We start from the raw sequence: 26,047 nt of genomic DNA on the forward strand, positions 1-26,047 counted from the left end.
AAGGATATTGTTCTGTTTTGATTTAACAGAATTTGATTAAATCAACCAATCAGAACTCAATTAAATCTTCCCTTTGGCTCAAACAGAACCGCAGATGGAGTTCTGCACAAGCACGTGAGTTTGGATATCTTCACAACACTGTCGCACTACTTGTTTTGCACTCTGATGTCTCTTCACAAAGAAATGTTGGTAAGAATCATGTTTTTGCCTTTTGTTGACATTGCATTTCAGTTATTTTGACTGGGAGTAACCTTAACACCAGTAAGGTCTTGCCTCACGTGAGCTTGTTATTGTTGGCTGTGACAGACTCACATCAATCACATCTATGTTCTCTCTCCCTAATCATAAGGGGAGTCTTTAGACTGAGCTAATAAATAACCAAGAGAGTGTTTCATTGTTTGTTTGTTTTTTTACAGAAGGCAGGGTTTTCCAAACAAACGTAATAGAATTTGAAGTTGTTTGGTTGAAAGGACAGTTTGTTTTTTGTCTGAGGTTAACAGTATCTGAAGTTGGAGGTAGTCAAAAATTGTGAAGTAACAGAAGTATATGTGTTTTAAATATGATGCGTATGCAGTGGTGGGAGTGAAATTAAGTATCAGAGTCCTGATAGCAGATCTGAACATTCTGCTTTTGCTTGCAGTTCATTTCCCTATGCTGTCACTTATGCAAATGACACATTAATGTTTAACTTTGATATTTGGGCTGGCACCATACAAGCTACTCACTAGTGGAGGTGAATGCCTTTAGTGATGACAAGGTGGCAAATGGCGGCAGTGTCTTCAAGGTGTGTAGAAAGATGTCATTTACTGATGGATTGTTTTTCTGTTTGCTGTTGTAGCCCCTGGTCTCTTTAAGCAGCGTCCACCTCTAAGCATCACTACTTCAGGTCCACTTTTGACACTCCATGAAGAAGTGGAAGCCTTGTTGTTCTTGTCTGAGGGAAAACCGTACTTAATAGAGGTATCTATCTGATCTGAATTCTCACTTTAGGGACAGTCCTTGACCCAGGCCCTTGGAGCTGGGCAGCAGGAGCTGGGTAAAGTGCTGTGAGAAAAGGGAGAAAAAAATCACACCCTTCCTGAAGAAGACTAATATTTTATTATAAACTTGATGCATCTGTTGAAGGTAACTGTATGGCTATGTACAAAATTATTTGTATCTTTCCTTTAGGTGATGTATGCATTACGAGAGCTAACTGGATCTCTATCAGTTCTCATTGAGATGGTGGTGTACTGCTGCTTTTGTAATGAGCACTTTTCTTTTACTGTGCTACACTTTATCAAGGTATGGAGATGATCAAGATAGGGTATTTGTTTAAATGCTTCTTCTAGGCTTTGGTCATGCTGTCTTGTGTTATAATGGCACTGGGATCTGCAGTAGAACAGTCAGTGCAGTTCACTGAATTTGGGGAGGGTTTTTTGTTTTTTTAACTTCTACATCTTAAAATAACTAGTTTTCAAAAGACTGTGAAGCTCTCTGTCAGTTCTTTATATTATTAAGCTGTCTTACTCTTTGATTTTGTGTTTCTGAATGCAGACTCAACTGGAAACTGCTCCACCTCATGAATTGAAAAACATATTCCAGCTACTCCATGAGATACTGGTAGGTGAATGGTAAAGACTTGTACATTAAGTACAGGATGGATTTTCTGTCAGTGCCAAATAAAGAAGGCAAAGGCTGCACTAATAATTTCAACATTAACACATCTTCAGTCATTCAGTTTGTGTCTATAACTTTTTGGAATTACTGTTGATAATCTGTTGTTAATGGAACTTTGTAAGTCTCATTTATTTTTCATGTTGAGGTGGTTAAAACTGTTTTGTAGCACAGATGCAGGTCTCAAGCATAACTTATTTTTGTTGACTTTTTGCTTTCCTGTCAGGTCATCGAAGACCCCTTACAAGTAGAGCGCATCAAATTTGCCTTTGAAACAGAAAATGGATTAATAGGCAAGTAAGCCAGTGGATGGATGCTCCTATCTTCTGCTAACCCTTGTGCTGATAGTTCTTGTAACCCTTTGATTTCTTAATCCTTCTGAACTGTTTTACTTCTGATGGAAAACTACTTGGCGTTATCTGATTTAACAACGACCACTGAAGTAAAGTTACTAAAGCATACAGAGGTCATGGGGAAGTCCCAGAATGGTGAGAGCTTGCTTCATATGAATCGGGAGAAAAGGCTTTGTGTGTAACAGAAAGGTAGAGGAGCCACACAGTGCTTGAAGAGCACATCTTATCATCAAGTGCTGCTTGGGTATCTTTTTCATAGCTGTTTGGATTGGAGTTGTTTCAGACTGTAACTTTCACCTGAATTTGTTTCAGATTCTGTGTTAGTGAGAAAGAAATAACATAAAAAGCCAAATATTCTCTCTTATGCCTCACTGCTCTTCTCGTTACTAATTTCCATGTATGACTAACAGAAGAGAAGTTAACAAGAAGTAGTGTAAGGGAATAGTGGTTACTTCAGTTCCAGGTAGATTGACCCCGCTTGGACAGATCCTGTTCTATAATTCAGGCATTATGAGACACTTCTTTCTGCAGAGGAGAGATGCAATTATTAAATTTGATTTTTATGTTGAAGGCTTATGGTGTGTTAAATGGCATACTTTACAGGAATTGCTGTGAGTTTTGGAAATTAATGTTGTAGGTTTACCTTGGAGTTCCCTAGCAACAGCACTGAACAACTTCCAGTTTTGCTCCACGTGGTCCATGACCTACCAGTCACACTGGCTGCTTTTACTCCAAGAGAGGAAATTAGCAAATAATAGTTTCCTGTGGTCTTCACGAGGATTTTTATGTATAATTTGCAGTATGCTAGTGCTGTAATTTGGTCATCTGCTGTGCTGTGAGGATAGAAAAAATGGTGATTTGCAGCTCCCTGGAAATTGTTTGCCACCTTTAGGTGTTTCACTGCAGTGTTCTTTGCTGATGTGGCTGATACAAACAGAGCAACTTCTAGTGATACACCTGATTATGGAACCTTTGTATTTATCCTCAGCCAAAGTTCGTTACAGAACTTGGCAATTCATAGTATTGCCAACTTCCTGACTAAGAATGGCTTGTGGTTTTGCCTCTATCTCCCATAAAAGTTTCATGGCTGATAAATTTTACAATCTCATTTGTGTGACAAAGCTTCAGACATTATTCTAATTCTGCAAGTTTTGATCCAGGAGGAAGCTGGTGATTTCATCCTTTTTACAGTGGCTTCAAACTTTTTTCCCTTCAGTTCTGTAACCATAGCAATTATCTAACGTAGGATGGATTATAGGGGAAGAAAAATGCTTTAGGAGAGGGCTGTTTAAAATTCAGGTATCACGTTTGAAAGAATTACTGCTTTTTGACTTTAATATATTTTTAATCCAGTAGTTCTCTAAATGCTCAGAGCTCCCAGCAATTCAGCAGTGTGTTGAACACAAATGCTCATGCTAACATCTGAAGCAGTAACTTTTCCCACATAAGCTATAATTTTAGCTTCATGCTTGTTGTGTTTTCAGCCTGGTTGGTACACAGAAGTCTGATTTGTGGTTTTTAATCCAAGTGTTTCCACCCACAGCCTTGATGCACCACAGCAACCATGTGGACAGCAGTCGTTGTTACCAGTGTGTCAAGTTCCTTGTTACTTTGGCTCAGAAGTAAGTACTATGGGTTTCATTCTTGCATTAGACCTCACTGTGACTGTTCAGGCTGCTGGCTCTTTCTACTTTTTGATCAGCTTTAGTTTCTGTTATTGTAATATGAGTGGTGATTATAGCAGTAGCTGCATAGCATTAAGACTGAGATAAAGATAAGGAAACTGCCCCAGATATTTGAAATGTTGTGATTACTAAATTCTGTTTGGAATTTAGCAGATGTCCTGGTAAAGCATAGATCTGAAATAAGTGTATCTGTATAGAAGACTACTTTGTGTAAACTTAATTGTTCTTGTTAATTTGGTTAATAATAGAGCTATTTGGCTGAAATCATCATTTGCAATGATAAGAGTGCATACAAAGGGCAGCAACATAAAGAAATATGCCTGGTTTATTATTATTTTTACTTTTGCAAGAGAGCCTTATTCATTAATAATGAAACTAATTTCAATTTCCAAGGTGCCCTACTGCAAAAGATTATTTCAAGGAGAATTCCCACCATTGGAGTTGGGCTGTGCAGTGGCTACAGAAAAAGGTAGTTTGGCTGTAACTGTATGGAGAAACATCACTTTATTTACAGTGAGAATTATAAAGCCTCTGTTCTTTATTTGAGTCTTTGAGACAAATTTAAGACAAAAATTCAGGTGTTTTGTTTTGTTATGAGAGTTTGGATGAAGTTAAACTGAAGTCAAGAACTTCAGTTAAGCCACCACATGTTTTAGGCTTAGCTGTTTGTGCAGTAACCGAATGGGAATGGTTGTAATGATTATTGTTCTTTGTCGAGTGGGAAGCTTTCAGTGCCACTGTGTTCCTATTAGATTTCTTTTGTTTTTGCTTGTGTACAAATGCAAGAGAACACTTAAAGGAGTGGATTTTCTTATGGAATCATCTAAGCTTTGCATAAAACACAGCTGTTGACACACAGCTTTTTCTTTCCATGTATGTAGTTTTGTCAGTGGGATTTGCTGCCAGCCTTCCCTTGATCTGCTAGTTCTGTACCTATTTTTACAATGTACTGGCTCATGAAAACACTTGTTGGAAATCTGAATCTACCACTCTTCAGCTGGATAGCATGGTAGCCTGCAGTTATGTCATTGCCAGACAAAAGGAGCTGATGAGTAGGTCTCAGCTGAGGGACAGTAGCCTCTGAAGCTATTCTTGGCTGCATCAGAAGCTCATGTCTGACTGTATCTCAGATCTCCAGCTTGTCGACAGATTCAGGAAGCTTATTCCAGACTTGTTAGTCTACCTGTCATCACAAGTGTATAAGAACCTACACGTGTAAAGCTCACACTGCAGTTCTGTAGTTTTCTTGGGATTTTTATGCTTTTTTTTTTTTAATGCAGATGTCTGAACATTATTGGGCACCTCAGAGTAACGTTTCCAATGAGACATCAACTGCAAAAACCTTCCAGCGCACTATTTCAGCACAGGTATATGTGTCAGTCCTGGGAGATGATGGTGTTAAGCTTGTTTTATTTCCCCTCTCACAGCAGCTCTAGCTGTATCAGATTTACCACAGTCACTGTACTTCATACCGTTCCTACCTGACAAACATAAATCTTGTGGTCATTTCTATAGAAATTAATCCTTACAATTACCTTTTATGACTCAACTGTCTCTCTACAGTAGCTGTGTTGTTTTTTAGAAATGACTTGCAGGGAAAAAAAAAACTTTCATTTCATGATCACTTGTATCACCAGGGCTTCTGACACTGTTACTTGAACTGTTCCCAAACAGGACACATTGGCCTATGCCACAGCCTTGCTGAATGAAAAAGATCAGTCTGGAAGCAGTAATGGGTCAGAAAGTAGTCCAGCCAATGAGAATGGAGACAGACATCTACAGCAGGTAACAGTTAAATAAGGGCATGTGTATCATCTGTTGCATTGCTTGACTCGTTTCTAGAGTCTGAGTCAGAGCCACCACTGAATGTGATCACAATAATTGTGTGCCTGATGGAAAATAACGTACCATATCTTTCTCTCCCCACCCCTGTGTGTGTTGAAAGGGCTCAGAGTCTCCTATGATGATTGGTGAGACTAAAAGTGACCTTGATGATGTTGACCCATAAAGGATACCCGTGAACCCAAGAACAGATCAACTCAAACATTTAATGCCTGGTACCTGTTGAAACTAGAGTCCTATTGCTTATGGTGTTATGAGAGTCTGGAAGAGAAGGATCAATGGCAATGCTGGAGAAGGTTGTTTCCCTGAAAGCTAAAAGCATTTCTTAGGCACGAAGGCTTCAGATTGATAAATGCTCTAGCAAACTGCATCTTCACCTGCAGTAGCTTATGACAGTTCAGACACCGACAACATTTTTGTCAAGAAGATTTTATCAAATACACAATTGCTAGTGGTTGAATTTTTATGTGAACATTAAATGAGTGAATGTAAAACTGTTGCTTTTCTGTGATGCTGCAAAAAAAAAAAAATTCTTTTGGTTTTTATACAGAGAAAAACCAGACTGCCCTTATGTATGGAGGGCAAATTTTTAATCTTTCTGATAATATTGAATAGGAATATTCAAATTTCTGTAAAGATGTGTGATGACTTACATTTCATTGTAAAATATTAGTTAAAGAATCAGTTTACATAAGGACTTCTGTATTTAATATGTCTCCCTGCTCATTTGTAAAGCTCTTGATTGGAAAGATCAGTAAGACTGCTCTGCAAGGAGAGTGGCTCCTTACAGAATGGTTTGGTCATGGAGCTCTGGAATGGCTTGTCTTTTTGGTACCCTTCCAAAAGCCACAGACAGGCAGGAAGGGCTGTAAAAGAAAAGCATTGTTCTCAAGGTATGCAAGACTTTACTAAAGGATGTTGGTGGATTTAAAAAATAATAACTACAAAACAAAGAAAAAAGTAGTTGAAAAGAAAAGAAGCACTTTAAAAATGGATTTCTGTTGCAGTTTTACTCATGACATTTTTTTTTTTACTTTTGGAGACATATTGAATCAAACGTAGTCTCAATCATGTGACCTGCAATCACTTGCTTGTGCTTACAGATTACTGAGAAAGTTAGTATTGGTTGTATATGATGAATAATTCCTTGATTGAGTTTGGGGACACTGTCGTGCAGATTTTTTAGCAATTTTAACACGGGGAAAGAGTGATTTGGCTTTGTTTATATTTTCACTTGACCAGGCAACATTTAAAATATCACAGCTCTTTCAGTTTGCTCATAAACAACTGGGAAGCAGTCGGGATGATTGGAGCGTAGTTTTGATTTCCATATCGAGTTTAGTTCGGTGACTTCTGGTTCTGGATGCTAGCTTCTTTTGTGCCAACTAACGTCATGTTTTGTACATTTTGTTTGTCACATTTTCTGCACTGCTTTTTGCCTTTATTTATGGATTCTGCCTTACTTTAAAGATTATGTAAACAAACATGCACAGAAATGGGAGGGCATCTCAAGGAGTGCCTGGGTACCTCCAGAATAGACAAATTTGCCAAGTTAAAGGCACAACCAGCCAAAAAGTGCCTTTCTTCTGTCTACAGACTGTTGCTAATCCAAGAAGCAGCAGACAGCTTTTCACTGTTGTGCACTAATATTGAAACTAACCAGTCATTTCACTGTTGGAAGTAAACATCTGATATGATTTCAGCTGTACAGCTTTATAACTTATTGCAGGTGAAGACAACTGTTGTCATCAATTGCGTGTGCAAAGATGCAAGGGTGGTGTTGTAGTGAATATCTCACTTTAATTTTCTTTCCAAACAATGTCTTCATAGACACGTGGCAAGGTTAGCATTTTATAAATGTTTCTGATAATGTGCTGGGACATTTTAAATGTGGCGTTTAAGGTTAATTTTGATTGAATCATTTCTTACAGATCCCCCTTCTTCCTTCCCCTGTGCCCAACACTTTGTAACAGGCCATAAATCTTCACAAACAGTCAGTACGCAGCGGTGATGGTGATGGAAGAGGCTGGTGATGTTCTATGGGTTGGCACCACTTGTCACTTTAGGTTCCTGTTATTTCCTATGGAAACAACGTCCTCGATTGCTGCACGCCCGGAGAAGCAGTGATGGGAGAACTGCATCAGGATGGCTCATCACCACTGTATACTTGAAACCAATACAAACTTTTTCATGGTTCTGCTCACGCTTGTACAAAGTCGATGGTTATAATTTGCAATAAGATGATACTTGGTCAATTATTTTGGTTTCCAGCTGCTGTCATTTGAACCTGCTGAAGATTATTTTTTCGAAAATAGAGTTCAACAAAACTAGTTTTTGTGTAAATTGTGATGCATTTCTATGTTGTAATTTTTACTGCCAATCTTTTTGGATGAAAATGTTTTTATACAGCTTACACGATGTTCAGTGAGGAGCAGCCACAGCCTGCCTGTGAGCATTTGGGGAGAATCTGTCCGATAAAAACGTGAACATGTGGCACTGGAAAAATAGGCAGTCTTGATGAACAGTCTTGGGATTCCTGGTCAATGGAATAAAGTTATTCCTTTCACAGAAAACTAGTGTAGTCTTTGCACTGTGCAGCGCACTGCCTTGTTGTCTTGTGGATCCTCTTGAAGCTTCTTAATCTGGTCCCCTGGATGATGAGCTCGGAGAGCTTACCTGCTTACTGGCACCTGCCAGGAGCAGACCAGAGTAACTGCACAACCTCACACGGGGTGTGTTCTGGTGCCTGTCAGATGCTATCTGTGTGCAGTTTCTTCTCCTGACCTTCTTATCAGAGTGATTTACCCTGGCTCTGCTTGCTGACATGGATTGGACTGAATTCTGAGTGCCACTTAGCAAGATTAGCTGATGTGTTGGTGCACAGGGCAGAGAGCTGTGCCGCTGTCCCTGTCACCTTTCTGCCTTCCTTTGCAAGCAAAGCTAGAGGCCTCAGAAAAGGCACGTAAGGATAAGGACTTCTGTTTTAAGCATCACCCAGCCTGCAGCCACCACTGACAGTGCCCATCCAGGAGGAGGTTCTGAGTACTGAGAACATGTGCTGCTTCTTGGGCTGATCAAACTGCCTCAGGTACCCTTAGGTAACTCCTTCACTTGAGGTCCAGTGCTTTCACTTCAGTGAGAACTATTTTCCAGACCTCCGGTCTCACTTGTGTTACAAGTGGAGGTGTTTCCTGCTGCTCCTCCTGCAAGAGCTCAGGATCCCTCAGGTCTACTTTGTTCTGGGGATCAAACTGAAAAACAGCAAACGAAACTGATCTTTCTGCTTACCTGCACACACATTCTGAGCGCGGGCTGATCCTATTCCCATATAGCTTCACTTCACTGATCTCATGTTGAGTGTGCATGAACTGGGCCGTGAGAGCTGAGCTGGACTCGCTGCTGTGTGAGCATCCCTGTGGCTTCTGCCCACAGCAGAGAAGTGGTTATGGCCCCGGGAGTACCTTCAATCTGCTGGAAACTGCCAGCTGTGTCAGGGCTCTCCAGGAGCTCCCAGCTAACAGCCCTCTCTTTTTTCCCTGTGTGCAGTTGAGATTGAAGCTGATAAAATTACGGGTTGTGATTATCTGTGTGTGTTCTGTAATTACATGTTTACATTAGGGTTGGGCTTCTGCCATCTTTAGGTGGAGAAGTTAGTGCTTGGAAAGGTATGGATGATTTCTGCTTCCTACCCGGTGTCCTGGTGCTGTTTAAAGCTGGAGGAGCGTCTCGTGTCTATACCAGGCTTTTCAACGGGACAAAATCAACCTAAAGCTCAACAGATCCACCTGACCTGTGCTGCCAAGCTTTATTTTTAAAGCTGCCCTCAGCATAGCAGAAACAAATTATGTATTTCAGCAACAGGAGGCTGCTGCTCTCTCAGAACAGGGAGCTGCTGCTTCCCGAGCTCCTGCACTCACCTGCTGGGCTCAGAGCTTGCTGCTCACAGCAGCAGCACAGCACGCTCAAGGACACGTTTCCTGAAGCTGAGTGGCAGTTTGTTTCCACGACTGGAGGCTCTTGCATTCCTATGCTGTTTTAAAAACAAACTCGGCTGTGTTCCTAACGAAGCAGAGCTCAGAGATCACGTTCCAGCACTTCCCTGGGCCCTTCCCCCCCCCCACAACACCCCCAGGGATGGACAGAAAGCAGAGCGGGGCCGGATCTGCTCAGTGCTGCTCTAGGAATTTTATTTTTAGAAGGCGTTTATAAAAGGTTCATTTATAAAACTCCGAATAAATATTGAAAGTACAAACGTACCAACGGAAGTGCTACAAAAGGCTGTTTTTTTGAGGAGGAAGTGCAGCTGGGTCTGCGAGAGGGGGAGAGCTGTGACAGGGAACCATTGCAGCAGTGGGGAACACCAGCAGGTCGATAACTCCAGCAACAAGAGCCACACTAATGGAGCAGCAGCTGATTCTGTAGCAATGCAAGCTAAAACCTAATTAAACAAGCAGAATTAAAACTGGGAGCCTTGCAGTGGCTGAAAAGTGAAGAAATCTCCCAGGGACCTGAGTAGGCAATTTTCAAACTGCCCAAAAAGCACTCAGTGATGTTGCCTCAATTAGCTGAAATGTAAGGAGAGATGCGAGCAACCCCTCCCCGTGTGCTTTGTATGGAATAGGGGCTGTGTGGTGACACAAGCAGCCTGTACCCTATGTATGTGAACAGGGTGGGGAGCTGCCTGTGCTCATCCTGTGGGGCTCAGCCAGGCCGTGCCACATCAGCACTGCCAGCTCGTCCCTACTGCCGGCTCCGGCAGCAAACGGCGATGGCTGCGTGCACCCGTCTGCCAGGAGTGCTGGCTGCAACACAGGTGTCATCCTCAGCGTAGGACCCCAGGGTGCCTGGGCCCCGGGAGCGAGTGCTGCAGCCTGTCAGCGTCCAGCCAGCATCACAGGACACCGTCACCTGGAGGGAGAAGGATGGATGTGCACACACCCGGGGCAAGGTTGCAGCCACACGGCCACCAAGCATTTCGTTGCTCCGTACCTTCTCTGCAGAGCCCTGGGGTGTGTACTCCTTCACGTGGCACTCCAGCAGGGCAGCAGGGCAGCAGGATGCATGAGCTGTGCCCTCTGGCCTCCCTGTACAGCCACCAGCCCTCCTGCCCGGCCCTGGCACGGGTCTACCACCATCACCCAGCACGGCCACAGGAGAGTGGAAGCTGCAGCCTGCACATGGATAGGGGATGTGGGAGCAGCACTTGGGGTATCCCTGCTGAGCTCTGCACCCCAAGGACATGTTACAGAGTGTTACCAGTCAGCACGTGGTCCTGCAGGGGGCAGCCAGCCCTGCTGTCACCCTGCGAGCTGGCGTGGAGGCGGCAGCGGGCGTGGGGCCACGTGCAGCACCTGGCGATGGCATAGACCCCTCTGCCCCCAAAGGCGTTGTGGGCCACGCACTGCTTCCACCCATCCTTGTCCTGTGACCGAGAGCACGACATCACCACGATGCACGCCAGCATTTTCAGGGTACCCAGCGGCCACACTATGCCTCACCTCCATGTGCTCGCCCAGCCGCCAGCTGCTGTGTGAGAAGCTGGAGCAGCCCAGCAGCTCCTCGGTACCGGCACAGCGAGCCACGGCCGTGCTGTGCCAGGTGAGCCCCGAGCGTGCCGACCACACCGAGCGGCACAGCAGCTCCTTGTCTGCAACAGGGCGAGAGCCGTCGGCATGGTGCTCGTGGCACTCCCCAGGCACCGCCATCCCCTGCTCCTCACCTGGACGCAGCTGGGCGGGCAGCCCCACCACGCTGCTGGGCGTCTGCAGCCGCTGCTCAGCGGGGAACCAGGCCGTGCTGACGGCGTTCTTGGTGGCCCAGTGCAGGAGGTGCTGCCGCAGCTCGGCCACGCTGAGGTTGGGCTCGGCGCTGAGCAGCATGGCTGCTATGCCTGTGGGAGCCGAGGGGGTGTGAGAACTGGGGGAAGTCGGGCAGACGTGGGCACATCGTGATGGTGGGTTGGGGTCCCCAGGGCTGTGATGGGGCTGAGAGGGGACAGCAGGACCAAGGGAAGCGATGGGCAGGAGGAATTCACTGCTTGCACCCAAACGAGCCAATCCCTTCTCCTGGGTAACAGCGATAGGATGAGAGGCCTTAAGTTGTGCCAGATGAAGTTCAGGTTGCGTATCAGGAAAAATGAATTCTCCAAAAGAGCAGCGATGATCTGGCACAGCAGGGCGTTCCCAGCTGTGTTCAGAGCCGTGGGGATGCGACCCTGAGGGGACACGGGGGGTGGGCATGGAGCAGCAGGGCAGAGTTGGGCTCGGGGATCTCAGAGGTCTTTTCCAGCTCACCTGCCACGTGTGCAGCCGCCTGCGATGTGCCGCTCTGCGCGGTGAAGCAGGTGCTGCACTCACTGGAGGCACCGACGATGTCACCCCCTGGGGCAAACAGATCCACGCAGCGGCCGAAGTTGGTGCCCAGCGTGCCCATGGAGGCCGGCCGCTCCTCACGGTTCGTGGCCCCAACCGTGATCACCTGCCAGGGCAGTGCCAAAGGGGTGTGGATGGCTCAGTGCGTGTGCCAGGGGAGGAGACAGCACATCCCCACCCCAGGAACCCCTCCAGCCCGTACCTCCGGCTCGGATGCGGGTGAATACAGGCAGGCATCATCCCTGTAGTTCCCTGCGGCCACAACCATCACCGCCCCCATCTGCACCATCTGCCGGCAGCCGGCGTTCAGCACACGGCTGTGGGCACCGGTGAGGGGCAGCAGCAGCAGCACCGGCGGCACGCGGGGCTGAGCCTCCAGCGACGCCTCGATGAACTCCAGGCCTGAGAGGCAGAGGGATGGGGCTGACAGAGGGGCAGGGTCGGGGTGAGCAGGGTGGGCTGCTCCCTCTTCCTGTCAGGCACTCACCCATGAGGGTCCCACTGATGGTGCCCTTCCCCTGGCAGTTCAGCACACGGAGGCTGTGGATGTGTGCACCCGTGGCCACGCTGGCATCGCGCCCGCTCAGCACTCCGGCCACGTGGGTCCCGTGGCTGTCACACTTGCTGGTCTGCAGCAGGGATGGTTTTACGCCCTGACACATTGCAGAAAGGATGAGCACCAGGCTTGCCATGCAACGATAGGCTCACCTGTCCGTGGAAGTGAGTGCTGTCCTCCTCAGGGACGTTCTGGAAGTTGGAGATGAGCACTCTGCCTGAGATCTCCCGGTGGGTGCTCTGCACACTGGTGTCCAGCAGGTAGATCTGCACCTTGTCACCTTTATCTGACCAGGGAAAAAGCAACAAACCATCAACATGCTCCTCCCAAAATGGGGACAGGAGCCCCGGAGCTGCCTCACCAGGGGATGGGACCCCACTGTGCTCACTGGGAGGGCTGTAGGAGCCCGTGCCGGGCCCTGGTGGTACAATCCTGCCCAGGTTCCAGGGGATGCTCTGTGCAAAGACGTATGCATCCTCCTCGACATACTCCACATGCGGCAGCTTCAGTGCCTGTGGGGAAGCACAGTGCACCCTTCTCAGCTCCCCACAGCCTGGATGGCACCCATAGGCTGGGCAAAGCTCTAGGGAATGGAGACGCCACGATGCAACAGCTGGACGGGATGACCGTAGTTGTCCTTTCCAACCTTAATGATTCCACAATCCCATAACCTCAACCACAGCACAGACGTGCCCCGCTCACACCGTTATCCCCACGCTCGTACCATGTCCAGGACGTGGCCGCTCATCCTCACCAGGAAGGCGGGCAGGAGACGGAAGACGTGCAGCATCTCGCTCGGGTACCCGCGCCGTGCCGCCCGCATCTGCAGCCCCCGCGCCGCGCCGCGCACCTCGGCCTCACCGCTGCCCACCCGCAGCACCACCACGTAGCGCCCGGGCAGCCGCCACGCCGCCTGCGTGGGGGGAGCACACACAGCACAGCTCGCCCGGCTCCGGAGAGCCGCACACCTCCCCGCACTCCGCCCCGCTGCTCACCTTGGCGGCCCGATGGAAGGCGGCGGGCCTCGACGGGGCGGCCCCGACGGCGGTCTCCGCATCGTCGGCCGCGCTCAGGACCGACGCCAGCTCCTCCGCCGCTACCGCCAGCAGCAGAGGCAGCAGCACAGCCCGGGGCGGCATGGCACCGCCGCACCGGGGCGAGTTAACCATTAACGGGGAACCCCGGGGCAGGATCCCTCACCCCCGACGGGACCCCGATGTGACCACCTCTGCCCTTGCTAACCCAAAAGCCCCCGGGAGTCCCCGCTCCCTCGCGCCTCTCGCTGCCTTCGTTCGGCGCTGAGCGTCCGTGAAATCCTCTAATCCCGTCCGGGCACCCTTCGCTGAGCCGTCACACTCCGCCAATACGGAGATCCGCTCTCATCCTTCTGCCCCTATTTCCTTCCCGCTCTGCCTCGGGTTCCTCCCCCCCAACCCCCCCTCCGGGTCCGGGGAAAACGGGGAAACATCCCCCCTTGTCCCGAAGGGACCGCGATCCGCGGGGACATCCCCAGAGCTCTGCGGGAGGAGGGGTCTGCGGGGAGATGGGGGTTGGCAGTGGGAAAAATGATCCTCGTAATGTAGTAGTATGCAATAAAAAGATATATATATATATATAAGGGAAGAGGGACTCTTGCAGAAGACTGACCTGGTTCATAGGAAAAAAAAGAAAGAGGAACAAAAAGGAGGAAACCTTTTTTCGTATTGTTCGTGCCCTTCAAAAATCACTGCTGTCTCAGTGTGACTCGGAGACGCAGCAGCACTGTGTGCACCAGCCGGGAATCGAACCCGGGTCGCAAGAATGGGAATCTTGCATGATACCACTACACCACTGGTGCTGGGTACCTTGGCCCCATCCGGAGCCCTTCTGAGGGCAATGGAAGGTTACACCGCGAGCATCGTGGGAAGGATCAGCCTAGGATGGTGATGGTGATGATGATGATGATGATGGTTGTGGTGGTGGTGGCGGTGGCCATCCCTGGGGGTGCTCCAGAGCCGTGGGGATGTGGCACTGAGGGCAGTGGGCAGTGGACATGGGGGGGGAGGTGGGTTCAGCGATCTTGGAGCTCTTTTCCAGCCCCGCAACACTAGATAGGAAAAGCATGGGGTTCTCTATGGGATCCGTGAACTGAATGTGAGCTGTGTGCAGCCAGGACCCGGGAAGGACACGGGCACGCATGGGGCAGTGCTTCCCAGCCCTGCTGCTGGGACTGTTTAGCCAACAGCTCTGTGCTCCCCGCCCTGCCCGTGAACAAACACTGAGCATGTGGAGCTGCCACCTGCCCCTTGTCACCTTGCAGAGGTGGGAGTGAAGGGCAGGGCAGCACTGGGATGGGCGCTGGGGGCATGAAGGCTCAGGGAGGAGATGTTCTTGGTGCTGGGAGCGGTCAGCATCCTTGGTCCACTGCATGCAGCTTGTGGAAAGCCTATGGACCAGACTCACCTCCAGTAAAATGGCTCAAAACATGTGCCTGTGGTGGGAGACTGCATGGCCCCGGGCTCTGGGCTCTGCTAGACCCCTCCACCAGCTCCCAGAATCATTCCCAGTGCAGGAGGTGGGGAGCACCCCATTGTGCATTGACCCATAGAGCATTCCAGGACACACACAAGGAGGATCTCAGCTGTGGGAGTCTCAGAATCCAGCTTTAATTCCAGGGAGGATTTGATAAATGGGAAAACAGCCAACATCCCCTCCCCACACGACCCGTGGGATTGGAGCACTGCTGCTTACCTACACGCCTGTTACGAGTGGCACAGCCTGGCTGCTTCCCTCTTCCTGGGCACATTCTTTCTGCTGCTATTTGGGCTTTCCTGAGCCCATCCCAGTACTTCCATGGTGCCAGGGCTGCACTTCGCGTGCCCCCTTCATGCGGCATCAGTCCCATAGGGAACATCATTTTTCTGGCTCAAAAAGGTGGTCGCTGTCCTCGAGCAGAGTGTCTGACCCCTCTCCAAGCCCATAGTAGAGGTCACTCATCTTCCTGCTGGCTTTTTTTGGGGAGCTGGGGTGTTCTCCCCTCCCCGAGCAGCTTTGGGGTGGTGAGGGGCTGCCAGGCACAGAGCCTTCCAGCGAGGCTGTGTCCATGTCCTCCAGGAGGGACACCAGTGGTGCAGGGCCCAGGGGCGGCCGGGAAGGGCTGCAGCGACAGAGTGACAGTGGCAGTGGGGTCAGCAGGATGCTCCCCTGGGCTGGCTGCTCACCCAACCCAGATGTCAGCGGGGTAAATAACTTAGCACTGAGATTCAACCCCTGCAGCATGCATCTGATCCCACGAGCACCACGTACCAGCTGCCGGGCTCCAGCTGCAGAGCTGCCTCCTGGGGGGGCTCTTGGGGCCCCCCTGGCTCCTGGTGCACCTCTGCCTTCGCCTGCAGCAGTGGCTGCGAGCAGCTGCGGGGCCGGGGCTGTGCTGATGCCTGAACCTGCTCGTAGGAGGGCAGGCTCTTCTCATAGGCACTGTTGTAGGGGTCCTGCAGGCTGCGGGGTGCAGGGTGTCAGGCAGCTGGGGGTGCACACACTACGTGGCTGCCAGGACACGTGTCCCAGCAGTGGGGCGCACACAGGGACCCACTAAGAGCCCCCCAACACCTACCTGAGAGTCCCTGGGCTGCCCTTCTCCGGCAGCAGTGTGGCTTTTTGATCTGGGAACTGCTCAGCCTCGGGCTGCACAGGGACAAAAGTCACCTGGGGAGAAGAAATGCAGAGCCCAGTGGCTGCCGTCTGCTTGAGAAAAAATCAGCCTGGAAAAAAGCCCTCTGTGCCAGGGCCATGGCCCCGGGAGGGACGCAGCCAGCCCGCCGTGCCCTCTGCCAAGGAGACTGGTGGGTCACAGCCATCCTCGGGGCTTTCCCAGGCTCCCACACCATTAAGAACCCACTCTAACCTTCCAAAATCCTCCCCCAAAGCACCCGGAGCCCAGCAGTCCCCAACCCCAGGACCAAGCCCCCATCCCTCGCGCCATACCCTGGGGTAGCACTGGCACATGCTCCAGGTGACGCCCACAGCAATGAGCAGGATTCCCCCTGCACAGAAGGTGGCGTAGATCTGGGGCTTCTCCACGCTCATGATGAACATCCCTGTCATCACCAGGAAGAAGCCCAGCATGATGAACCCGTAGCGAAACGTCTTCTCCTCGGCCATGGGCAGGCAGTGGGAGGGCAGACACCAGGAGCTCTGTGCTGAGCACACCTCCGGGGACGGCAGGAGTGGTTTCTCACTGCAGAGGCTGCCAGGGGCTGGGGATCAGCTGTGAGTGGGGCTGGTCCTGCCCAGGGCTGAGCCAGCCAGTTTTTATGGGTTTGTAATGAATGCAAACAGCAGCTCGAGTTCACACTCCAGTGAAGCTGCCCGGCACGTGCCCGGCCAACCTTCCCCCTGGGCACAAGGGAGGGAATGGGGACAGGGAGGTGCTGGGACAGGGACAGTGTGATGCTGGCAATACTGGGCCACCACGAGTGCTTGCACAACCAGGGATAAGTAACAGGGCTGTTCAGTGGGGTCAGACGTGGCAGACTCAGCAGTGGGGCAAATCCTCAGCCCCAAACTATTAAATTATACATATGTATATATTATATAGATACAGTGTATATCCATATAAGTGTATATCCATATGTAGGTATATAGCATGTTATATTTGGCTGTGGCTCTGCAAACACCCTGCAGCCCTGCAGGGGTCCCTGGGCAGCGCTGAGCTCCTCGGGATGCACCCCCCCCCCCCCGATTTGAGGATTTATCCTCTGCACCAGACACAGGCGGGGGCTGAGCAGCCCCAGATGTCTTTTGCTGCGTGAAATGGCAAATGCACACGGATGCCCTGAGCTCAAGCATGAGCTGCTGAGCATTTCTGAACAACGTGAAGTGAGGCGTGGGAAGTCAGCAAGTGGGGGGGGGAAGGGGGGGCAAGGTGGGAGAGGCAGGTGAGGATTGGGAGGCATGGAGGAGGTGGAGGAGGTGCGAAGCAGGGCAGCACGGGCATGGGAAAGGAGTGGAGCACAGGCAGCAGGGCCCACTGCCCGTGGGAGTGGGCTGTCAGAGCCTGGGGGTGGCTGCACTCCAGCACAGCACAACAGGCAGGCACTCAGCACTGCCATTCCTGCTTAGCTTGGGGTAAAAGTCAGTGTGGGGTGGGTAGGGCAGGCAGTGTGGCTTTCCACGCACTCTGAAACACCAAACATTTGCAACCAGAGGTGGATTTATTAAAAACACGAAGGCTTCCAACATGCCAGCTGCTCTCGTTGCTTCGAACGCAGTGCTCAGAAAGCAGCACAGCCCCGTGCTCCCCATGCTGTCTCCCCGCTGATGGATGGGGCTCAGTCAGACATGCTGAACACTGATGTTCTCATAGCTCGGGGGAGGCGTTGCCTGTGGCCCAGGAGGGCTCTGGGTCTCCAACCATGATGGGCTGGGGCGGAACAAGGCGCTGTCGGAGGAGCTGCGGCGGCGGCCGCTCTGCCAGTGCTCATCCTCCTCCTCCTCCTCCTCCTCCTCCTCCTCCAAGTCATGATATGGTGGTGGTGTCAGCTCCTCCTTGCTCACTGCGGGATGGAGGTAGCTGCCGTAAGCAGGTCTGCAGGTCAGGGCTTCTTCATAGGTGGGGATGGCGGTGGCATCCCAGGAGCTGCAGGGAAAGAAGGCACCCAGCAGTGCACCCCATCAGCAGGAGGGTGCTCATCAGTGGGATCATCTAGCACCTGGCAACTTAAGATGGAGCATCTTACTGCCCCATCAGCCAGAGCATCCTTGAGAATGGGGACACGCATGCTGGTGATGGTACTTGGACAGGTTTTGCACATCTGGAGACAAGAAAAGACTGTGTCAGTCACTGCCTGGCACCAGGAGGGCTGGGAGCCATGCAGGAGGACGTGCACCATCAGTGAGGCCAGCGTCACCACTTTCCTACTTAGTTGACTGACCTCACCTTGAGAAAGAGGAGGTGCAGCCCCACAAGGTGCCACCTCTGGAACCAAGGGCCACATGCACTCGTGTCTGGTTGCAGAGAAGCAGAGGTGGTGGCTCTCAGCCCCTCCTGTGCCACAGTGCTTCTTGTGGGCAGAAGAGAAAAACCCCATCCAGAGCCCCAAAGCCACCCCCAAAGCACAGGGACTGCTGGGAGCTGAGCAGCCAGGTGGGAGCTGGGCCTTCTGGTTCGGTGTGCTCCCAACCCAGCCCACACACACCCAAGCCCTCCGTGTGCCAGCCCCACTGCTGCCTCTTCCAGCTGCACGCTGCTGAGCAAACACAACTTGTGTACAGGGAAAACCTCTGCCAAACCTTTGCCCTCCCCATGCAGAGTGCCAGTGCTCAGCAGCGTTCCTGCTGGCAGTCCCAGGGCAATGCCATGCTGATGCCATCCCATCGCCATGGGTGCCGTGCTGGGGACAACACCCTGCTGGTGCAAAGCCTACCAGAGCCCCAGATGAGCTCAAAGAGCCTTGGATGCTGGGGTGAGAACCAAAAGCCCTGCAGAGCCAGGGACCCAACCCTCTGGGCTTAGTAGTGAGTCCCCATGCTGGAGTCCCATCCCATTTAATGCCAACCTGAGGATTGGTTGTTCCTCTTTTAGTTTTGATGCCATTTTGGTATAGATAACACAAACCCAGCCATTCTACAGAGCAGCATAAACACATCCCGTTCACTAGAGACCATCAAAGGCACTGCAGCACCCTCCCTGAGCACACCAATGAGTGGGTGGCCCTGGACAAAGCGCCGTGGGGCATCACGCAGCTCCCACACAGTGCACAGGAATGGGATTGGCCGACACCATGGGCCAGAAAATCACTGCAGCCCTCTGCTCTCTGGCTCTGCACAGACACCCGATGCCCCGCGGGGCTGAGGAGCTGCCGGAGGATGAGCACAGTGCAGGAGCAGTCAGTGTGTGTGCACGGGAGCGCAAGATGACACTAATGCACCACGGCATCCGCCCAGGAGCAGAGCAGAGCACAGCAGCGGGTTCGAGCAGCTGAGCACCCAGCAGCACCCACACCCACCTGCAGTTCCACTTCTCCGGGGGCTCCGCGGTGAAGTACTGCAGGTCGCGGGGGAAGCGGTACTGGTAGCGCCGCGACACCACCCTGGCGTTGGCCTTGACGGACCAGAGCAGCCCGAAGAGGAGCAGGATGCCACCGACACCGCAGCAGAAGAAGCTGACGGAGCGCAGCAGCGTGTTGGAGGAGCTGGGCACCGCCTGGGCCTCGTGGGGGGGCAGGAGGTGAGCCCCGCTGCCCACCGGGGTGCCCACCTCCCCGTCGCTCCACCAGGCGAAGCACAGCGTCCCTGTCACCAGCAGCACGGCCCCGGTGATGGTGACGCCGTAGCGGAGCGAGGCAGCTGCCATCCTTCAGGTGTTAGCACGGCTCCGAGGGGAGGAGGCCGAGGTAACGCATGGGAGTCCACGGCCTGCAACAGAGGAGCGGGAAGGATAAGGGCTTGGAGGAAACCTCCATGAGGAGAGCTGGGACCTCTCCAAGGGCTGCACTATTGACTGTCCTCCTTGAATGCCTGCCGTCAGCATAGATGCATAGAAAAGCAGAATGGCTGAGGTTGGAAGGGATCACGACAGAACCCATATAAACATTTTAAAGAGATGATGCAGCACTCTCACCCCAAATGAGAACCCCGGCAAGCGGAGCTATGGGGCAGGATTGTGGGGCTCTTGTCTTTGGGGTTCGCTGCAGGCTGCCTCCCTGCCTCGGGGGAATGCCAGATGGGGGCCTGATCAAAGCAAGGCTGATCGAGGGGGGCAGGGAGGGGATATAAATCTCAGGTGTCATCACTCGGCATTATCAGAGCACAATTTTCTTATCTGAAGCCAGACACAAACCAGCCCCACGGGCACAGTAGGTGCCTGATGTTGCTACTCAGAACCCTGTGTGTCAGGACCAGGGGCTGCACAGCTTCTTGCTTTCTCAGGGACAACAGCCAAGGACATCCCCACAAGCTATAGGGATGCTCCTGCAGGACAACAGGCCCTGGAGACCATGCAAGCTCGCCTAGGATGGGTCCCAAGACATCACGTGAGCAGCTGCTCCCCTGAGCCACACAGCTCAGGTCACAGGAAGAATCCAACCCTGTATCTCTGTTAAAAGCCAGGAACCTGCTGGACGTGAGGCCAGGACCACGAGTCCTGTGCTGTGCATGCGACCAAGGGCAGGAGGAGCTGGGTTATGTCGAGCCATGTTTATCAGATGGGCTCACTGTGTGGAAAGTGAAATGAAGTTGTAGTGAAAGAAGAATGATCTGATCTTATCTAGTTCTAATGAAGAAACGCGAGGAGAAAGGAGAGCTGGGGGGGTTACAGGATGGGGAACACAGATGGCATGCTCAGCTCTCGTCCCACGGCCGCAGGACCGAACTGCAGCAGCTGGGGGCACCCAGCGGCAGCCAGAGGTCACATCTGGGCCTGACACGAGGCAGAGCTTCACCTCAAAATGAGGGGATGCCTTTTGAGTGGAAAGGAACAGAGCCGACATGGAGAAGGAATGCTCTCCCCATGTTCAGGGTTGGGAGGTTTGGGAGATGCTGCAGTTCCCACCCGGGCGTAGGGGATTTTCAGCCCCCGCGCTGTGCATATCTGAGAGAGGTGGCAGAGGGGGGAGGAGGAGGAGGACGAGGAGGAGGAGAGCCTCTGGGAGGTGGCAGATTGACAGCTCAAGAATGAGCCCTTCTCTCCTGACAAAACCCACGTGGCTGAACCCCCCTCCAGCACGGGGGTGGCCGCCCCACTCTGGGCTGCACCGCCACCGTCCCCGTGGCAAAACCTCCCTGCCCGCTCCTGGCCTGGCACGGCCCTCCCCGAGCATCCTGCGAAGACCTTCGAACTCACCACGTCCTAAAAGAGAGAAGAAGCACTCGGAGGAGCCCTCATCCCGGCTGCCCCACGCTGCTGTTGGCACGCGGGGTCCCTCTGGACCCCCCAGCGCAGCACCCACAGAGGGGCTGCCCCCTGGATGCCCCACCTCCAGCGGCCAAGGCACGCTTGGCTCTGCCCCATCTCCCCCGACCCGCCCTGAACCAGAAGTCGCCGGGAGAAAGATTTGCACGTTGCATGTACAAACAGACACAGAGGTTAAGAGTTGACATAGTTCCAGCGAGATGCTGAGAATAGCAGCCCCCATAGAAAGTTATGCAGATGGTGATTCATAAGGGTCTACCGAGCGTTACTCAGAAAAGAAAAGAAAAGAAAACAAAACCCACTCTTTTCCAAAAGCGAGAAACGAGAAGCGCTCCGAACCCCTCCGGACGGCAGGACCCGCCTCCCACCCATCCTTCCACCGCACGGCGGAGGGCTGGAAGCGCCCCGACGTGCCAAGAGCAATGGAGACGCACCGGGGAAGATTTCTGCCTCCGTCTGATATTTGCCGGCGTTGGTGGTGCCGAGCCGTCAGCCGTCAGGGGGTGGCACCGTCCGGACGCACCGCTCTCACCAAGTTTCCAGCGGCATCCCACCGCAGTGCCGGCAGCGGGACACAGCCCGCCCCGTCTCCCCGCAGCCCGACGGGGCTCCCCCGACGGCAGCCGCCGCTCCCACCCCTCCGGGAAGGGCCCCGCGGTCCCCGCTCCGTACTCACCCTCCGCCTCCAGCCCCGCTCCGCCCGGCGGTTCCCGGAGCTCGGCCCGAGGGGCGGGCGGGGCAAGGCGGGGCGGGGGGCGGGGGGCGGGCGGCGGCGGAGCCCCCCCACGGGGCGCTGGGGCTCGCGGGGCGATGCGTCGTGGGCTTCGGGGTCCGCGGTCTCCGAGGGGGGGGGGGAGGTCGGGGAGGGGGAGCCGTGCTCCGGTCCCTTGGGGGTGTCCGCGGGGAGGGCTCGATGAGTTGGGCTCGTGGGTGTGTCTGTGGATGGAGAGGGCACAGCCCTCGGTGGTCCTCGGGGTGCAGGAGGTGGGGAGAGAGGGGAGAGAGCTTCGAGATGAGGAACGGCCAGTGGGACAACCTGCGGGCATCACTGTCATGAGGCTGGGACACCACATGCAGGTGGGACACAAGTAACCTGTGGGTGAGATACTGGTACCCTACAGGTGGGACACCCATACCCTGTGAGTGAGATACTGGTATTCTATGGGTGGGACACCAGTAACTTATGGGTGTGTCTCCAGCGCCCTATGGGAGGTACACCAGTACCCCACAGGTGGGACACCAGTAACCCTGTGGGTGGGACACCTACACCCTTCAGGTAGGAGGACATCAGTGGACACCCATGGGCGAGACACTGGTACCCTACTGGATATCCTACTGGGACACACGTGTCCTATGGGTGGGGCACCATTCTGACACTGGTCTCTGCACCCCCACTTCCACACGAGGGGATCCCCAATGCTCTGTGAATTCTGTGCTTCTCCTCTCTCTCCCATCGGATCTTCTCACCATGCAGCAGCCGTGGAGATACAGATGCATGTGTGGGGCACCCCGTGCACAGCGGGAGCACAGTGGGGGTGGCACGAAGCTGTGAAAGGCAGTTACACCCCCTGCAAGAGCAGGAACAAAGGAACAGAGACTGTTCCCGTGGTTGCCTCCCCCAGGTGATGATGCTCCCTGCGACACAATGCCCTTAATGGAGTCCCCGTGTGGCCCTGAGGGACAAGGTCAGCGGGCATGGTGTGCTGGGGGGGGACTCGGGGGTCTCAGGGGGCTTTCCCAGCCCAAATGGTTCTGTGACACTGCAGCCTTCTTGCAGAGCTCCTGCTCAGCCTCGTGGCCGTGGGGGATGCTGCGCAGCGTGGGCTGAGACAAAGGCAATTGAAAGGGACGAGTGACTGAGCGACGTTTATCCCTGATGAGCCCAACAGGGCTCCTTCTCATTGGAGCAGAGGGGTATTTTTTATAGCTATGCAGCCCTTACATAACCAACGTTTCCAAGCATTTGTTTCAGCTCTCCTTTCCCGCTTTCTCCCTTCACAGAGCACATTTCTACTTTCTCTTGGCCTAGGTAACCAAACCCTGAGGTCTGGATCCTACGCTGAGCTGTGGTTTGATGGTTTTGGAGCATGGCCTGGAGTTCTAGCACTTTACATCATCTGGGAGTGGGCCCAGAAAATGTTGAAAATGTTGAAATAAATGAAAGCAGACAGGTGACTGAGTGACAGCAGCAGACAGCCAAAAGCCTGAGCTTTATTTGGAGGGAAAGGGGCCGTGGGTACATCTGGCACCAGGAGGCCAAACACACGTGCAGGATTGCTGGGAGCTGAAAGCAGGAGAAAAACTTGGCCTACAGGGTAAGATATCCTCCAGTGTTTTCTTCTGGTGACATCAGCCCCGAATGTTTCATGCATGTTCCCACAGTGTGTGGCCCCCCAGGCATGAGGGGTCGGTGCTCCACAGCTGCCCCTGCAGCAGCTCACCTTGGGCACCCTGGGGCCACAGGCACAGGAGTGCATTACATCACAACTCCAAAGTGTGTATTTATTGCACGGGGGCTTCCAGTGACTGCAGCTCCTTTTTGATTGCCAGCAAGGACAGTGTCTCCAGGATCTCACTGATGGAAGGAGATGGGGACTGCCATCACCCGGAGGTTTGGGTTGGATATTAGGAAAAGCAGTGCTGGTCCCCAGCTGCTCCAGCACCCAGCTGCTCCAGCACGGAGCACCCCTCCCATCCCAGCTCTCTGTTTTGACAAGTGATTCTTTTTACAAATCCCACGGGTTGTAAAGCTGGGTTTAGTGAATACATCAGAGCTCTCGGCACTTTTTTTTTTTTGGCAGAACATGCTGACCTCGCTTCCTGACACAGCAAACAGGCTCCAAAGGCTGGGACCCATCCCTCAGATATCAGACTTCATCTCACTCCCAACATCTGCTTCATCCCGAGGTGATCACTGGGGTCCCAACCCTCCCGTATTTTTTTCCTTGAAGCCCTGAAGCTGAAAGGTAACGTTTTTCTCCAGTCTCAGGATGTAACCCTCAGTACCAGGAGAGCCGTGCTGCAGCCTGCGTCCCTCCACCGTCTGCTCAAGGCACTGCAACGTGCTTTGGCTTCTCAGCAGAGGGAGCTTCTCACGCACCGCATCGAGCACGGACAGTCCCTCTGAAGTCACTTTCAGGGGAGTGACATGGTGACATGCAGGCTCTTGTTTGTCGCTGACAGAAATGCAGAGCTAACGGTGGTGGCTACGTCGAGAAACGGCGTTTTGTAGCTGAGAATCTGCCCTGACAGTGCTCACTGCAGCCGAGGAAATAAAACAGGTTGCATTACCTCTGGAGAGACCTACGTGTATGCAGCCCAAGATAATTCCTCTTCACTCAGAGCTCTCCATGCAAGCCTAAAGGTTGGGCCATCACCCTATGGTGACCAGGGAAAGGCACTTCTAACCCCCAGTACCCATGGGCTCATCTATTTGCTTGCAGCCTTTCCAAAATTCCTGACTTATTTTCATCACTGCCCATCCTTCCAACATCCCAGTGCCACCCAGCAGCGCTCTGTGGCAGTCAGTACCAGGGCTAAGGGAGCTCACATGGAAAAAGGGCTTTCTCACCCTCTCAATGCCTTCCTTTGGTTCCTCTGAATGCCTCTTGGAGCTCTTCTTATGAGACAAGTTTTCAGCCTGCTTTTGTCTGCAGCTCGAATGTTCTGTGCAACACCACGTTCCTTTAGAGATGCATCTTTCCATTCTTTGTCCAAAAGCTGCAGCATAGCCATTGCTAAGTCCAGCCTGATAACCAACAAAGCTCTGCCTGTGCTGGCAGAGCAATCTGACCAGCCCTTATTGAGGACATGGTCCGTGTGGTCAATGAGAAGCCCGTGCTCTGCACCTTGAACTCCACCTACACAGAGGTGCGTGGGGCATGAGCTCGTCGGAGAGCTGATCAGGGCAGGGGGAAAAGAATATATAAAAAGTAGTTTAATTCTTCTGTGAGATCAGCTCTTCAACCTGTTGTACAGTGACAGCAGAAGCATTTGTACTGCACAGCATGCCCAGAACAGCACGAGTGGGTGGAAGGGATGGCAGGAGAGGGAAGGAGGAAGAAAGCTGCTTTTTTTAGCACCCTTAAAACGATAATTTAATTGAGGAGAGCTGGGATTTTAGTCTAAAAGAAGTTACCAAGGGAATTTTTCTGTACCATATTTGAAAATGATGTTTTGCTAAGCCTGCATCAATTGCTGGATGATGTTTTGCTCACACCCAAAATAATTAAAATAGAAAAACCTTTCTCCCCTTCCCTCATCCCCTCCTGATTCCTGTACCCGGCATCACTGCACACATAAGTGATTCCACTGCAATCTGAACAGTGATTCATTTCCTTCAAAACACGGCTTCACACTGCAATCTTGGAGCTCACCTGCTCCCTCCTTGTTGCATGGGGCCTTACAAAAAACAGAGCAGAGCACGGAAAACGTTATAAACACTTCCAATGATTCTTTGTAAAAAAAAAAAAACAACTTCAAATTCTTTACACCGAGGGCATATATATCCCCTTACGAATAAATGATGCTTTTATATTATAAAGCCTGCACTCAGTCACCCTTAGATGAAGAATAATTACTTAGCTTCTTGAAAGAGGTTAAAGCAACCTCACATAGGGCATGGGAAACTTCTTTTCCATGCATAATTCCAGCCAGCAGGCAAATTGGTAAGCATAAAGCAGATAACATCAGCT

At 52.0% G+C, this 26,047-nt stretch overlaps 4 protein-coding genes and 1 non-coding gene across 8 annotated transcripts in view; 1 reads left to right on the forward strand and 4 right to left on the reverse strand.

Annotated features, from left to right (window-relative positions):
* USP24 (ubiquitin specific peptidase 24) overlaps positions 1–7,301 on the forward strand; it is a 58,551-nt gene extending 51,250 nt beyond the window's left edge. For 2 of the 4 annotated variants that reach the window (XM_065738423.1, XM_065738431.1), the window contains 10 exons: positions 30–189; positions 839–960; positions 1,171–1,284; positions 1,537–1,602; positions 1,883–1,949; positions 3,553–3,631; positions 4,088–4,163; positions 4,975–5,061; positions 5,369–5,479; positions 5,640–7,301. In XM_065738423.1, the coding sequence (XP_065594495.1) occupies positions 30–189; positions 839–960; positions 1,171–1,284; positions 1,537–1,602; positions 1,883–1,949; positions 3,553–3,631; positions 4,088–4,163; positions 4,975–5,061; positions 5,369–5,479; positions 5,640–5,702 (945 nt within the window). In that variant the 3' untranslated portion in view covers positions 5,703–7,301. The remainder of the gene's footprint in view (positions 1–29; positions 190–838; positions 961–1,170; positions 1,285–1,536; positions 1,603–1,882; positions 1,950–3,552; positions 3,632–4,087; positions 4,164–4,974; positions 5,062–5,368; positions 5,480–5,639) is intronic. The other 2 variants (XM_065738440.1, XM_065738448.1) reach the window with 1 other exon arrangement.
* A 2,975-nt stretch (positions 7,302–10,276) lies between these two features.
* PCSK9 (proprotein convertase subtilisin/kexin type 9) lies at positions 10,277–13,602 on the reverse strand. The gene is made up of 12 exons (XM_065746055.1): positions 13,459–13,602; positions 13,188–13,376; positions 12,852–12,975; positions 12,616–12,749; positions 12,395–12,536; positions 12,110–12,309; positions 11,830–12,013; positions 11,256–11,426; positions 11,035–11,183; positions 10,793–10,958; positions 10,526–10,707; positions 10,277–10,444 (listed from the first exon to the last, which is right to left on the reverse strand). The coding sequence occupies exons 1-12, from the start codon at positions 13,600–13,602 to the stop codon at positions 10,277–10,279; spliced, it is 1,953 nt and encodes a 650-aa protein (XP_065602127.1).
* Positions 13,603–14,229: 627 nt separating this feature from the next.
* On the reverse strand, positions 14,230–14,300 carry TRNAG-CCC (transfer RNA glycine (anticodon CCC)). Its single transcript has one exon. It is a non-coding gene; the product is annotated as a tRNA-Gly (tRNA).
* Positions 14,301–15,248: 948 nt separating this feature from the next.
* BSND (barttin CLCNK type accessory subunit beta) lies at positions 15,249–16,603 on the reverse strand. The gene is made up of 4 exons (XM_065746079.1): positions 16,427–16,603; positions 16,056–16,147; positions 15,749–15,940; positions 15,249–15,599 (listed from the first exon to the last, which is right to left on the reverse strand). The coding sequence occupies exons 1-4, from the start codon at positions 16,601–16,603 to the stop codon at positions 15,356–15,358; spliced, it is 705 nt and encodes a 234-aa protein (XP_065602151.1). The 3' UTR covers positions 15,249–15,355.
* A 1,033-nt stretch (positions 16,604–17,636) lies between these two features.
* Positions 17,637–22,065, reverse strand: TMEM61 (transmembrane protein 61). Its single transcript, XM_065746066.1, has 3 exons — positions 22,030–22,065; positions 19,450–19,858; positions 17,637–18,080 (listed from the first exon to the last, which is right to left on the reverse strand). The coding sequence occupies exons 2-3, from the start codon at positions 19,794–19,796 to the stop codon at positions 17,777–17,779; spliced, it is 651 nt and encodes a 216-aa protein (XP_065602138.1). The 5' UTR covers positions 19,797–19,858; positions 22,030–22,065; the 3' UTR covers positions 17,637–17,776.
* Positions 22,066–26,047: the final 3,982 nt, after the last annotated feature.

The sequence above is a fragment of the Cyrtonyx montezumae genome, unplaced genomic scaffold, assembly GCF_038088225.1.
Source record: "Cyrtonyx montezumae isolate F1298 unplaced genomic scaffold, pur_monq_1.0 scaffold_1, whole genome shotgun sequence".
Lineage (NCBI taxonomy): Eukaryota > Metazoa > Chordata > Aves > Galliformes > Odontophoridae > Cyrtonyx > Cyrtonyx montezumae.